The sequence below is a fragment of the Nicotiana tabacum genome, chromosome 11 (assembly GCF_000715075.1).
Source record: "Nicotiana tabacum cultivar K326 chromosome 11, ASM71507v2, whole genome shotgun sequence".
Classification (NCBI taxonomy): Eukaryota; Viridiplantae; Streptophyta; class Magnoliopsida; order Solanales; family Solanaceae; genus Nicotiana; species Nicotiana tabacum.
The window spans coordinates 81,946,027-81,960,693 of NC_134090.1; the positions used below are offsets into that span (position 1 = coordinate 81,946,027).

Consider the following 14,667-nt stretch of genomic DNA (forward strand, 5'->3'; position numbering starts at 1 on the left):
ACGTCATGCATTTTAACTCTAAAAAGCCTAAATGGGCAGTTTCAACGATATTCATTAGTTGTTTGATTTTTTAAATAATTTTTAGAATATTATGGCTAAAGGGTAGTTTGGTTAATTGGTGAAAGATTAACAGATTTATAAGTTACTCAAAACTTAAAACTGAAAAGGTTGTGTGTATATATATTTAAAACATCCACACAACGAAAGTCCTTCAATTGGCATGTAAGCTCTTCAATCTTGACGGGAAAGATATTGAAAGCAACCGCAAGTAATCGGGCAAACAATATTAAGAAAGCAGAAAAGAAAAGAAAATGAAAATTTATTGCAACAACATAAGCCGACGTTGAACAAGCTAAGTAACATGAGGCACTTGAACCTTGGAAAAAAAATATTAAAAGCAATCACATACACCAGAGCCTGGAGAAATAACAACAACAACAATAACAGATATAAAGTCACACAATATCCAAATTAATAAACAATTCTCAACGATGGATGTTTTTTCTTATTTTTTTGTCAATTTTCTTTTATTCAAGTGACAAACTCTCTCACACACACACCCTTCTGCTGTCACTGGCCTCAGAAAAGTTGATGATAATTGATTAGTTTTGGTTTCCCAAGAGAGCAAGAAGGAAAGACTTGTAATCCCCAGAAGTGTGCTTAGAGACGGCATGACAAAGAGTGACACTGTTCCTCTTGTAGAAAAGCTCTTTAATAACCTCCAAGTCCTTCTCTGCCCTGCTCACTATCACTCTCGTCACCGACTCCTCATCTGTCCCTGACTTCATTAGGGCACGCCGAATTACCTGCATAACATCACATCAATTTTGACCATTAATCTAATTAGTACTCACATTCGTAACATACCAACGTGCCATTTGTTCTCAAAAAGTGCCCGGAAAAAGACTTACTTTTGGCCATAGATTTTGGATCAAAGACTAGAAATAATAGCTGGAAATTATTTGATTTTTTTCAATTTCAACTTCGAAATTCTACTTTTTTAATATCTCAACCAACTCATATCCAAACAATTTATTAGTTACCTTTTCATAGTATAGCTGAGGGTCATTAATAATGCATCGGATTGTCGTTCGCAGCGCTCCTAAGAAAGCATTAGCTGCCTTTGCCTCGCCGTCCCTCAAGTGCTGAAAAAAGAAGAAAAAAGAATTAAGACCAAATCACGAGCCCGATATATCTTGTTTTCTAGATATATTATTTGACGGTTGATATTGACTATAGAAAGTATAATATAGGGATAATGGAATTTCAAATTACTCAGAGTTTAACTTTTACATGCTGAGTGTAAAATAATAATTTTTACACTATCTAATCATTTAAAAGATATTAACTAGAAAAGATTAGTGCAAGTAACTGCATACTCATAATAAGTGGAACAATTTACCTGTAAAATAAGATAGATAATTTATTGCAATACGTTAAATTATAGTGGTAGCATAGAAATTTTTTACACTATTATAAGTTATAACCCCAATTCGTATAGATTCGAGTTCTATTAGAGTTTGAACTAATTATAACCTTGGTTAGTGAGGAGCCATTGTCATCCTTGTAGCGGTTTAGGGTTGCTCTGAGTTGAGTCTTGCTCCTTGTAGTAATTATTCTAACTATCTCTTCATGATTAAATTCCTTGCTTTTTATTGCATTGCACATGATATCAGCCTCAGATTTGGCTAGTCTTGCATCTATCTCATCACCAGCATACCTGTATATTCCCACTAGGAAAACCAAAAGCTGTACGTGTGTTGCGAAAAGCCAACAATATTATTATCATAACCAGGAAATACAAAAATAATAAAAATATTGGCAAAATACCTTAAAACCTCCCTAAACTTGACACGGATTATTAGTTGCAGTCTTAAAATATTCGTGATCTTACTTACCCCCTCCCCTCAACTTGGCCTTTTGAGAGTCATTACCCCCTGGACGCTAATGTGACAAAGAGTGTGAGTGCACTCGTATGCCACATGGATTTACGTGGATTTTTTGTATATGTGGCATTTTTTTGAAAAATAAAATATACTATTTTTACCTTTTTAAGTATGTTACCTTTTTAGATAATTTTTTTCGAATACAATTTATAATAAAACTTGGATAGAACTACATTATTTAGGCTAAATTTTTTTATTTGGCTAAAAATAATAAAGTTTTAGTTAATCTTTTTTTGAATTTTACCTGAAAATAAAGATTTATATAATTGAAATAAATAGTCAAAGCATCTAAAAAGTTATAAAAAAAAGCACATAGTTTGAAATTAATTATTTTGGCTATAATTTTTTATATAGCTCTGGATTAAGGTGCTCTAAAAATATAATTTTTTTATAGATTTTACCCAGAAAAGTAATATACAGTTGAAATAAATAGTTATTGCATCAAAAGAAGAAACAAAAAGAGTGTACAATTACAAGAAATAAAATGAATCACTTGCATTATACTGCAATTGTACAATCTTTTTATTTGTTCTTTGGTTGCAATGACTATTTATTTCAACTGTATATTTTTACTTTTTCAGGTAAAATCTGTAAAAAAAAAATATTTTTAGAGCAGCATAATTTAGAGCTATATAAAATATTATAGCCAAAATAATTAATTTCAAACTATGTATTTTTTATAATTTTTTAGATGCCTTGACTATTTATTTCAATTGTATATATCTTTATTTTCAGATCAAATTCAAAAAAATGATTAACTAAAACTTTATTATTTTTAGCCAAATAAAAAAATGTAGCCTAAATAATGTAGTTCTATCCAAATTTTATTATAAATTGTATTCGAAAAAAATTATCTAAAAAAGTAACATTCTTAAAAAGGTAAAAATATATTTTATTTTTCAAAAAAAATGCCACATATACAGAAAAATCTATGTGGCAGGCGAGTGCACCCACACTTTTTGCTACATCAGCGTCCAGGGGGGTAATGACTCTCAAAAGTCCAAGTTGAGGGGGTAATTAAGACCACAAATAATTTAAGGCTGTAATTAATAATCCGTGTTTAGGGGGGTTTTAAGGTATTTTGCCTAAAAATATATATTATAGGAGTAGTTGATAATTAAACATGCATGCCTTGCGTAGTTCACCAGTGGAATGCAGAGCTAAGTCCTCTTCAACAGAATGCTTATAGCGAGCTTGATATGCACGCTTCACACCCAAGAATTCTTGAGGGGAATAAATACATGACAACTCTATAATGGAAGTGTAATCTGGGATTGGTTTCTCTTTTATTGCAACATTCAATATAACTGCATCCCTCTCTTCTTCATCCAACATCCATCTGTACACTGCTTTCTGTATTCATAATTATATTTGGAAATTAAACAAAAATAATTATTAAATCAATCTGGTTTTGCAAAATATGGCTGGTAATCTGTTACTAGTAATAATGTAAAAAATAATTATATTGTCAGTGTATATAAATTACAATAACGATAAATCCAGTGGAATTCCACAAGTGAGGTTTAAGAAGGGTAGTGTGTACGCAGACCTTACCCCTACCTACCTACGAAGGTAGAGAGGCTGTTTCTGTTTCTTACAGTGTATATAAATTAAATCTTTTTATTTAATATTTAGCAAGCAGTTGGTTTTCAAGAGATAAGAATACCTCAAAGTGTCCAGACAACTCAGATTCAAGGCGCTTCACAAGATGTTCATTGTACATCTCCTCATAAGTTTTCCTTATTATCTTCCTCTGTGTTGCATTTCTATGCCCAAGTATTGATATTAGGGTCTTTTCATCCGTTCCCCACCCTAAATTCCACTTAACAGAAATGTAATAAGAACATATATACAAATAAAGGAAAATAATAGTGAAAAATCAATGTTAAAAGAGAGATAGAGTTAATCAATGAGAACTGCAAATAAACTATATTTACCAAGACGATAAATTATTAAAACTCGACCATATAACTAAAAGAAATAACTACTACTATAATTAAGTTGTCACAATAAAAGATCTCATGTAAGAGAAACATTTCCTTTCACAGTCTTTATATTAATCATGTCAGTCTTCTTTCTGTACATATATATCTGCTTAAAAGTAAAATTCATTTTAGAACATACTAATACCCAAGGATAAATAAGAAAACACCAAAAAGGTAACACCTAAATAAAATGAATTTAACCAATATACATCTGTATAACTTTTTTTACTCCATTTGTACAATTTAACCTCTTATAGTATATTACTAGAAGGCAAAGGAATAAACAGTGAATGGTTAGCATGATCAGATCTCAACTAATTAAACTTGATGATGATGTTTATAAAAGAAATTAAAAAACAAGAATACGAAAGGAAAGATAGAGAAGTTTGAATAACCTTTACAGGCCTTCCTAATAGCCTCTGCATCAGCAACAGGAGAATGGTCTTCAGGGCAAATGAGGGTAGCCATATTCTTATACTATTAATTAAATCTCTTATTCGATGGATTGGTGTGTTCCTAGAGCTTATGCATCATCCCTCTATTTATACTAAGAAGTCTTAAGTGCACTATTAAGTATTGAAAGTAACGTCGTTTGGCGGCATAATAACTTTTACTGGTTTCACACCTTTTCTATTTTTCGAGCGGAGTTTTCCAGATTACCATGGTTGTATTATCATTAGACATTTTCCTTTTATATTGAGATAGCAATATGTATATCTCACAGAAATTTTAGCTAGCGTTTGGCCATAGATTCCAAATTTATTTTGAAAAATCTGATTTGGGTGAAGTTTGGTTTGAAGATAAAAATGTGTTTGGACATACATTTTCAAAACATATTTTCCAATTTTATTTTGGAAAAACATGTATATAATTCCCAAGTTTTGGGATTTTGGCCCAAAATCAGTAATTGGGGTGATTTTGGGATTTTGTCAAAATGTGGGCAAAATTTATGACCAAACATGAGTTTTAAAAATAAATCCCAAATTTATTTTGGCAAAACTCATGGCCAAACGGGACCTTAATTTGCGTTTTGGAAACTTGTGTATTCAGCTAAAATGACGAATTAGTTTCTCGAAATGTGGTTAGCAGGGGTGTACAAAGAAAACCGATAAACCGTAGTAAACGGATAATCCGAGTCAAACCGGAAAAAATACCCGATGAGGTTTGGTTTGATTTGGTTTGGTATTGGAAAAAAAAATTAGACCATAATTGATTTGTAAAAAAGTCAAACCGAAATCAAACCAACCCGACATTACATTTATATAATTTTTAAAAACATTTTATACATATAAATATTTGTTGTAATGTAATTTTATAAATATTTCTTAAACTTTTTTCACAGTTTTATCTTTTTAAGCATTATTTCAAGCTTGGACTTAACATTCTTGAATAATCCAATAAGTTTTATAGCCCATAAATGTAGTAACTCAAATAAAATAAAATCAATATGTTTACCGTGAAAATGGTAATAACAATTAAATTTGGTTATGGGACTCTAAAAATACGTGATCTATTTTTATGCTAGTTATTAAGCAGTTAATACTATGTATGTGACACTTAGAAACGAAATGAGAGTTAAGGAAAAGGTGATGACCAAATCGATGGGTTCTTATCAGGGCCTCGAGCTTGTCGATTCGGAGGCCTCGAGGTCGATTCCGGAGCTTGGCTGGGAGCTATCGAAGATGGTCGAAGTACAACTAACAGTTATAATAAAATCAATGAAGGCTCTTTATAGCCAATGATAAGCAATAAATGATGAACAATAACGAAGATAATAAATTGAAGCAATAATCTCAATAGAGTATGTTAGCAAGCAGAGAGAATGTTCTTGTTTATTTAATATCGAGCAATCAATCCTTACATTGTGGTAAGGACCCCCTTTATATAGAAAATGGGGGATCCTCCCATAGTACAAACGCATTTATTACAAAGATATGGAGATGGGACAGCTAGCCGACGTCATGATGCGGGCTCAGACTAGCCTGACAGACTTTGTCGGCTCTAGTTGCATCCTTTGGGAACTTCCCTCTTTTCCAATATAGTTGTTGGTCTGCATTGCCCCGAGGTCGAGCGTCGACAAACCTCGAGAGAGGAAACTCGATCGTGGCCTTATAGTCTCGAGCCTTCGAGACGATCATTTGAGGTGCCTCGATGACGAGGAATTGGATCCTCCGATTTCACCGTATACACAATACTAATGCTAACAAAATAAATTCAATTCAACACTAGAAATGACAATAGTGTTGGATATCTATTTTTGGTTTTGCAGAATTGGTTTATAATAAATATGCATAACATAGTTTATCTTTTTCTTTACTGCTTAGTCATATAATTAATAGTACTTATTAGATGTACTTATTTTAGCATGACTTATATAGTACTTTTAGATTATGTTCATTTTTATTATGACTCATTAGTTAATTATTAATATTTGTTTTATGCGATTTTATTATCTTTGTTATTAAATATTTTAGTACAATGCTATGACTCATATTATATTCTTGTGTTATTTCCTTAAAAAAATACATTAAATAGTTGTATCCTATTGGGACTAAAAATAATATTTGGAGCATAAGTTACATATTTCGTGCTATGAAACTTTATCGGAAAAATTCAAAAATCCGAAAATTTGAGATTGAAAAATCTGACTTTGTTGGTTTGATTTGGTTTATAAATTTAAAATCCTACACCATTGATTTGGTTTGGTAATTAAAAAATTCAAACCAACCCAACCTGTATATACCCCGTGGTTACCGGTTAGTGTCCGTAAATTAAGAATAATTTTCTTGATGCGCCCAAATTCCGCGGGGACATTTAAGACTTAGCCCTTTTCTCTTTGCTTCACCTGTGATTAAGGGTGCTCATTAGTATGGATCTGTTTTCCCTAAAAGGAAATAAAACTAAGTCAGTCTTTAACTATACAACTAAACTTTTTTATAAACAGACTCGTTTGTTCTGATTTTTTTTATTATTTTTTTGAAAGAATGTTATATACCTATATCAATATTTGATGTTTAAAATTATTTGGCTGTTATGACAATAATATCAAATTTTTTTAATGCTACATATAAAATATAAAAAAATATTCAAATTTAAAATCTCTAAAGATATGCATATTTACTAATTAAATATTAAATAAAATTAATATTTTATTAGTAAATTCATAACAAAATGTAGAAGGGTTTAAACTGTAAGGCACACATCTTAAAGCTACTTGAAATTTAATTCTTTCAAGATTGATAGAAAAAAATTGTGATTGTAGCTTGTTTTGTAGATTTTAATCTCTTATTGGTGGTATACGCTTGAATTGATGAAGATTTTTGTCCAAACGTTCGTAAAATAATATGTGCAAATCTTCAAATATTAGACATTATGCATGATGAAAACTTCAATGTAATGGAATGAAACATCCAAGCATATCTTTTTATGAAATTGAATGAAACTTTAATTGTAGAAGTATGTACAAACATAATATTCTTCATTATAAATGGTGCATTAATTTTTCAAGATATTTAGACTTATTATTGTTAATTTTAGAGATTCTACATGCATAATTATTATAGAAGCATACGTTTACAAAAAGCGTATTATTATAAAGGCAGCTGTTGTTGTTATAACAAAAAAGTTATTATAGAGAGACAAAATATAACATAAAAATCAATTTCAAGGAAAAATTGGCTTTTATATTTAAAGAAATATCGTTATATAGAAAAGTCTGATAATATATTTCATACAAATGTACGTTGCGTTTTGGATATTTAATTATATCTTGCCCTAATTTTCGAATAATTTACTGTTTCTCACAATGATCACGGTGTTACTTTGCTAAGAATAAGCAAATTCTTTGGCAGTGAATTACTGTGTATAAAGTAATATATTCGTCCGTTGTTATTTCTATGTATAGTTCACAATATTACTCATGACATTTCATCGGTTGTACCAAATAAATAGGATATAGATAACGGAAAAGGGCCAAAACTATCCTTATTGCTTGTTAAATGGTTTATAAATATCATCCGTCCATCTATCCATCCAAAAAAATACACCACATTAATTCTATTAATAAAATTACTCCCGCGACTAACGGCAGAACTAGTAGGCCTATAATTTAATGACGTATCATTTTTCTGCTGGGCCACGTGGCAATCTCTAACTAAAATAAAAAATAAATTTTATTTCGACCCACTTAGCTAACCCGACCCAATGGCTTCCCTATTTTTCCGGTTTCTTCTTGATTTCACCCAAACTCTCTCTCCACCACTCCATCACCATAGCTACTGCTCTCAACAAGCAAATTATAATGCTATGTCATAAAAAAGAAGCGAATGCATCAAATCATACACAAGTACCCTCAGTTCCCAGCCCCAAGATCAAAGAGGATGCATTAGTAAATTAAAAGATCAACCCAGTTGTTTTCATAATCTGCCAAAATTGGAAACAAGAGGATGACCATGCTCCTCCTCTTGTTATAGGCAAAAACTCCATTTCCCTTTGCACCATAAAACCAAAGCTTTCTTCACTTAAACTTGATAAATCAATTAATGGTTCTGATTTAATATACCATTGTTAAAGCTCAAGTCTTTACTGTTAGTTTCAATGTTCTGTTGAAATTATAGTCAAAGAATCAAGATCATCAAAACAAAGACTTTTTTTGTTTCTGTACATAAAAGATTTGTGGCTACACAATCATAAATGTTTTCAGCCATTAAAGCAATACAAAAAAACCCTCAAATTTACTATGCTATAATTAAACTCCTTTTATCAAAATCTTATCTTTTTACAAAATTTAATCCCATTTACATGAATTGTTCAAGGCTCCAATGCAGAGAACAGGAAAGAGACTAAAGAAGGGAGAAAAAAGTGATAGTGGGGGCTCTAGACTGTTACAAGAAAATGAGGTTTTTATGTAGGAAAGGAACATTTGTGTTTAGTATAAATAAGAGATTTTGGAGGAGAGAGGATGACTGCGGATTCTATAGGATCAGTTAATTAGGTGGGTTGTAATTTTATGACCCAGATAACAAAACCTTGGATCGGATAAGATAAATAGGTTGAAATAATATCCATTTTTGTTTCCGTCCATGTGGCCCAGTAGAAAAATGACTCGTTATTAAACTGTAGGCCCACCAATTCTGTCGTTAGTTGCGGGGGTAATTTTATTAATAGAATTAACGTGGTGTATTTTTTTGGACGGATAAATGGACGGAGGATATTTATAAACCATCTAGCAAACGATAGGTTAGTTTAAGCCCTTTTCCGAATAGATAAATGGCCATCCTAGAAACATTAAACTTTACAGATCCGCTTGGCAAATAAACACTTAGCTTATTGAGCTACAAAATGAAATTCCAATGAGGGTGTGTTTGGTATGAATTTTCCAATTTTCCCATATTTGGTTGGCTTAAATGTTTTGGAAAACATTTTTCTTATGAACTCATTTTTCTCCAATTGGAGGAAAATGTTTTCCCTATCAAGAAAAGGGAAAACATTTTCCAAAACTCTTTTTCAACCTTCTTCACCAACCTCCCCACACCACCTACCCCTCCCCCTCCAAATCCCAAACCCCCCAACCCCTAAAACCCTTCCCCCCACCCGCCCACCCCCCTAAATAGAAAAATATTATTAATAGTAATTTTTTTTTCATGTTATAGACAGAGTAATTTTTTTTTCATTTTAATAAATGAGTATTTTCTTTTATGATGTAGAAAACATATTTTCTTTTATCTCAACAAAATGACTACTTTATTTTCATGTTGTAGAAATAGTAATTTCTTTTCAACCAGAAAAAGTGTATTTTCTTTTTAGTTATGGAGCTTAAATTTCAACGTTATTTTTGTGTAAAAAAATACAACAACACATTAGTTTATTTGGGTTTGTGTGAATTTTTAGAAAAATAATTAAATTCTTGAAGAAAATAGAGTCCTGACAATGTTAATAAATATTTTCTACTCTCTAATCAAATATTAGAAAATATTTTACTCACCAACCATACAAGGGAAAATAAGTGATAAAACAACTCATTTTCATGCAAAATATTTTCCATGAAAACCATTTTTCCTTCGTACGAAACACACCATGAGTCAAGTATTATGTACTAAACGTGGCCTAACGACAAAAAATATGAAAAATTTGTAGACTTTTGTATGCGTGTAGAGAAGTAAATACAGGGTTGCCCTATTTTACTAGCAATTGGTAATTACAGCAATATAGCTTGTAGTTAGTGTCCAAATTCGAGAATAATTTAGTTTAGTTAGATGTGTCAAATGTGCGTGGGACTGACGTTCGTCAGCCAAAACTTTGCAAAGGAATCCTCCTCCATTCTTTATACTAAATTTATCTTTATTATCTTTTTTTCATTTCTTCTTCAATTTCTCTTTATTTCTTTTTTAGCTATTGTGATCTTATTCCGTTTGCTTATCTGTGATATGTGCTTTAATAGCTAGCGAAAGCATTTTAAAACGAAAAGAATGTTGGTTGCTTAAGTAAATGGTTGCCCCTTGATTCCTTCTGTTTTTCATACTTTAACATTTATCAATATGATAACTACGGTCTACGAAATCAGGGCGGCCCGACGAATTTTGTGGCCTAAAGCCAAATTTTATGAGAGACCTTAACTTTTTAATTTTTTATTATTATTTATTTGAAGTCTATTTTTTTTTAGCTTTTTTTAGATACAAAGTTATTTAATTTTCATATAGTCAATAACTCCTAATAAGTATTTCTTAATTGACAATATAGCTAATCTACTTAACCTTTCTTGTGGCATTATTGTTCTTAGGTAAGATTTTATCAATTTTAATTTTGAAAACTTTCCACTGAAGCAACGGTAACTTGAGTTATGAACATTATTTCATAAGCAATTTAAGCATTTGGAAAAGAATTAAACTTTTTATTTGATTAGGTGTATCAATTAAACTGTTATCTTCTAATTGTACTATTTTCCTTAATACTTTTAATTCAGAAAATAAATCTAAACCATCAATATCGAATTGATTATTATGCTTTAAGGAACATTCAAGATTAAGACAATATTTTTTTCAAATTTCTAACATCTAGTGATCTTAATTTTTACTGCCAAATAGAAAATCATTTCATATGCTTCGAATTGTTCAAATCTATTTTGAAGTGAAAAAATAACCTTGTCTATTATGTATAAAAGTAATCAACTCTAAAGGACTCTTCGAAAGATTTGAGATTTCATTATCAGCATTTGCACCAATTTTTACTTCATATATATCACACGTTTCTTACAAATTCGGGTTCGATATCCATTTCAAGTGCAATTTCCTTGGTAGAAATTATAGCAGTTGCAAATCCTTCTTCTCTATATTTTTTAGAAAGAAATCAAACTTTTTCACTTTATAAAACTTTTTTTGAAACTTATACATAATCTATTAGGTATAACAAAAAATGGAGTCCCACAAATATGAGGCCTAAAGCGGTTGCTTTACTTGCTTTATGAAAAGGTCACCCCGTACGGAATCCTCTTTCATTTTGTGTATAATAATATGTTTTATCTTTATTTCTTACTTTTTCTCGTTTCCTTTTTCTCTGTTCTCTTTCCTTCATTTAATGTGATCTTATTCAGTTTGCTTATATGTTTTTTTGTCTTTATGATTCACTTTTGGGTTATTTAATTGATACAAAATACAAATTAATGCACAATATTTTAGTAGCCAAAGCATTTTAGAAAGAATGTTGTTTGCTTAAGTAAATGGTTTCCTACTGATTCTTGCTGCTCTGGAAACTTTGCCATTTATTAATCAGAAGAAAACAATTCAAGCTGCATCATGTCACAAGAAATTGAACAACTTTACAAAATGACAGCATTTTTGTAATGATTTCGAGAAAATTTTATTTTGTGTCTCATACAACTGATACTAGTTGTATGAGCTAATTATTTTTGTCTCACAGTTTTGTAGACCCAAATTTCTGTGGACCCAAAAGTGTAAGATTGAGATCCACAAATTTGTGAGACAAAAATAAAAATCGTCTAGTTGTATGAAACACAAAATAAAATTTCTAGAAATTTCCTCTACTTTATAGTATTGGATTCGCATCAATATATATAGGCATTAATTATTACTTTTAAGTACAGGTCGGGCCTGGTATTGTGTCAGATTTTAACCTCTTTTTTAGTTTCTTGTCCACTTTTGCCTATTTTGCATATAATAATGTGTAAGAAATTTTCAAAATCCTTTCTTCTTCCCTCGCTCATCCATTCCATATCTGCCCTCCCATTATATTCCTCTCTTTCTTCACTGATAAGAAACAGATCACAACACACAAAATTCACGTTCATTTTACCAGGTTCTTCTTCAACAATTAAAAAAAATACACATTACTTTAAAAAAAAAACTAGAAACCGATCACCAGGTCCGATCGATTACGATTGGTCTAAAAACCGATTGGAAAATCGATCGAGTCGATTCGAATAGGCAAATATTTATCTTTTTAGTTTTTTTAAAAAACAAAGAATTAACGCAAAAACCTAAGAAATACAATTTCTGACCTATTGGATCGCTATTTTTAATGGAGAATATTTTTCTCCAAGAAACTGATCAATTTCAGTCGGTTATTTGTCAACCTTTGGCCAAACATAATTAAACTTCTATATTATATTACAACAACAAAACCATTTCCTGTATATTCTCGCAAGTGAGGTCTAGGGAGGGTAGTGTGTACGCAGACTTGATCTCTATTTTGTGTAGATATAAAGACTGTTTCCGTAAGACCCTCGGCTCAAGTAAACACAATGAACATAAGTAAAGATAAGCAACTTATGAAAATGAACAGGTTATGGGAAGAAAACACAATCAAAAGGTGCTAGCTAAACAAAACGAACCAAAAGCAATATCAGGTAATAATAAGCAAAGAGTACACCACAACTAGCATACATCTACAACTATCAGCAAAAAAGGGATGTAAGTTATACTACCTACTAACCTTCTACCATAAGACCTCTATAACTTCCTATCAAGGGTTATGTCCTCAGTAAGCTGTAGAAGAGCCATATCATGCCAGATCGCCTCTCCCAAGACTTATTAGACCTCCCGCTACCCCTCCCTAAACCCCATGTGCAACCTCTCACACCTCCTTACTGGAGCTGCCGGATATCTCCTCCTCATATGTTCGTACCATCTCAGCCTCACTTCCGGCAGCTCCTCCCTCCACGGGGGTCACCCCCACCTTATCCTGAATAGCGTCAATATTGATCCACTCTCTCTTATTATGCCCACACATCCATCTCAACATTCTCATTTCCGCTACTTTCACCTTCTGGACATGGAAATTCTTAACTAGCTAACACTCCGCCCTATACAACAAAGCTGGTCTAACCACCACTCTCTAAAACTTACCTTTAAGTCTTGGTGGCACCTTCTTATCACACAAAATACCGAAGGCAAGCCTCCACTTCATCCATCCTACTCCAATGTGGTGAGTGATATCCTCATCAATCTTTCTGTCCCCTTGGATTACAGATCCAAGGTACTTGAAACTACCCTGTTTGGATATGACTTGAGAATCAAGATTCACCTCACCTCTCACCTCATGAGTTACCCCTTTGAACTTACACTCCATGTACTCAGTCTTAGTCATGCTCAACTTGAACCCTTTAGATTTCAAAATCTATATCCAAACCTCTAGCCTCGCATTAACTCCTCCTTGCGTCTCATCAAAATGTACTATGACATCTGCAAATAACATGCACCATAGCACCTCTCACTGAATATGCCGCGTCAAAGCATCCATTTACAAGGCAAATAAGAACTGGCTTTGAACTGATCCCGGTTTCACCCATCATGACAGAGAAGTATCCCTAGTCCCTCTTAACACCCTAACTCTAGTCTTAGTTCCATCATACATATCCTTAATTACCCTAGTGTATGATATAAGGACACCTTTTGCCTCCAAACATAAGTGCCCCCACGAGGGTACTATTGTGCTATATTAATAGCATGGCCGAGTCGATTCATATGACACTATATTGATACGACATAAGCAAGCATGATATATGATATTTGCCGCTAGGTTGATCACCTAGTTGACCTTGGATCTTGTGTCTTTGAAGGTATAGCACTCCTGGTGAAAAGTAAAAGAGAATTTTCTTATTTTAGGCCTAAGGAGCCTAAAGTGATTTCAATGACTTAATTCCATTGAAATATTTTATGTTATTTTCATGAAACTCATGGATTAATATAAATGTTTCAAATGTTTATATTAGATTTTTAATAAACTCGATTTTTCATTTAAATGATAAATAGCATGACTAGTATAAATATTTACTACTTTATATCAATTATTGATTGCGTTGTTTTTAGTAAAATTTTGTCCTAGGAATTGAGTAGAGAGAGTCTATGATACTTACTGAGTAATGAGACGGTGTACTCAGCACTTGCAGATCCCTCTACCCTATCTACTTCATATATTTCAGGATACAATGTGGCACGTGATGAGCGGATAGTGCTAGGGTGACTCTTTTCGCGATGTATATGGTGAGGCATCACTTCTACTTCATGGTAGATGTGATGTTGTTTCATTACATAATTTTAATCTGGAATTATCTAAATTGGTTATTCCATTTTTGGTATAGAGGTTCTATAGATAATTGGGTTAGGTTGTAATGATGAAATTGCACACGACATACATAAAAGAATGCTTATTTTATTTTTATTTTTTTTATTATGAAATATTTCATGTATGGTTTTGGATTTGAAAGTATTTTGTAATTTTAT

The 14,667-nt window shown here is 31.8% G+C and overlaps 2 protein-coding genes across 2 annotated transcripts; both read right to left on the reverse strand.

Moving 5' to 3' along the window:
• Window positions 1-302: 302 nt before the first annotated feature.
• On the reverse strand, window positions 303-4,481 carry LOC107820080 (annexin-like protein RJ4). Its single transcript, XM_016646298.2, has 6 exons — window positions 4,327-4,481; window positions 3,613-3,758; window positions 3,078-3,299; window positions 1,537-1,749; window positions 1,044-1,145; window positions 303-806 (listed from the first exon to the last, which is right to left on the reverse strand). Exons 1-6 carry the CDS (start codon window positions 4,397-4,399, stop codon window positions 603-605), a joined length of 960 nt encoding a protein of 319 aa, XP_016501784.1. The 5' UTR covers window positions 4,400-4,481; the 3' UTR covers window positions 303-602.
• An 8,537-nt stretch (window positions 4,482-13,018) lies between these two features.
• Window positions 13,019-13,513, reverse strand: LOC107820079 (uncharacterized). Its single transcript, XM_016646296.1, has 2 exons — window positions 13,310-13,513; window positions 13,019-13,210 (listed from the first exon to the last, which is right to left on the reverse strand). The coding sequence occupies exons 1-2, from the start codon at window positions 13,511-13,513 to the stop codon at window positions 13,019-13,021; spliced, it is 396 nt and encodes a 131-aa protein (XP_016501782.1).
• Window positions 13,514-14,667: the final 1,154 nt, after the last annotated feature.

Bases quoted from the DNA above. Each gene is read 5' to 3' on its own strand.
- LOC107820080 (XM_016646298.2), bottom strand. From the start codon at position 4,399: ATGGCTACCCTCATTTGCCCTGAAGACCATTCTCCTGTTGCTGATGCA. The intron at 3,300-3,612 runs GTATTCTTATCT...TTATGAATACAG, and splicing joins AGTTGTCTGGACACTTTGAG to AAAGCAGTGTACAGATGGAT. The intron at 1,750-3,077 runs GCATGCATGTTT...ACACACGTACAG, and splicing joins CCACTGGTGAACTACGCAAG to CTTTTGGTTTTCCTAGTGGG.
- LOC107820079 (XM_016646296.1), bottom strand. From the start codon at position 13,513: ATGGAGTGTAAGTTCAAAGGGGTAACTCATGAGGTGAGAGGTGAGGTG. The intron at 13,211-13,309 runs GTGCCACCAAGA...TTCCATGTCCAG, and splicing joins GTATTTTGTGTGATAAGAAG to AAGGTGAAAGTAGCGGAAAT.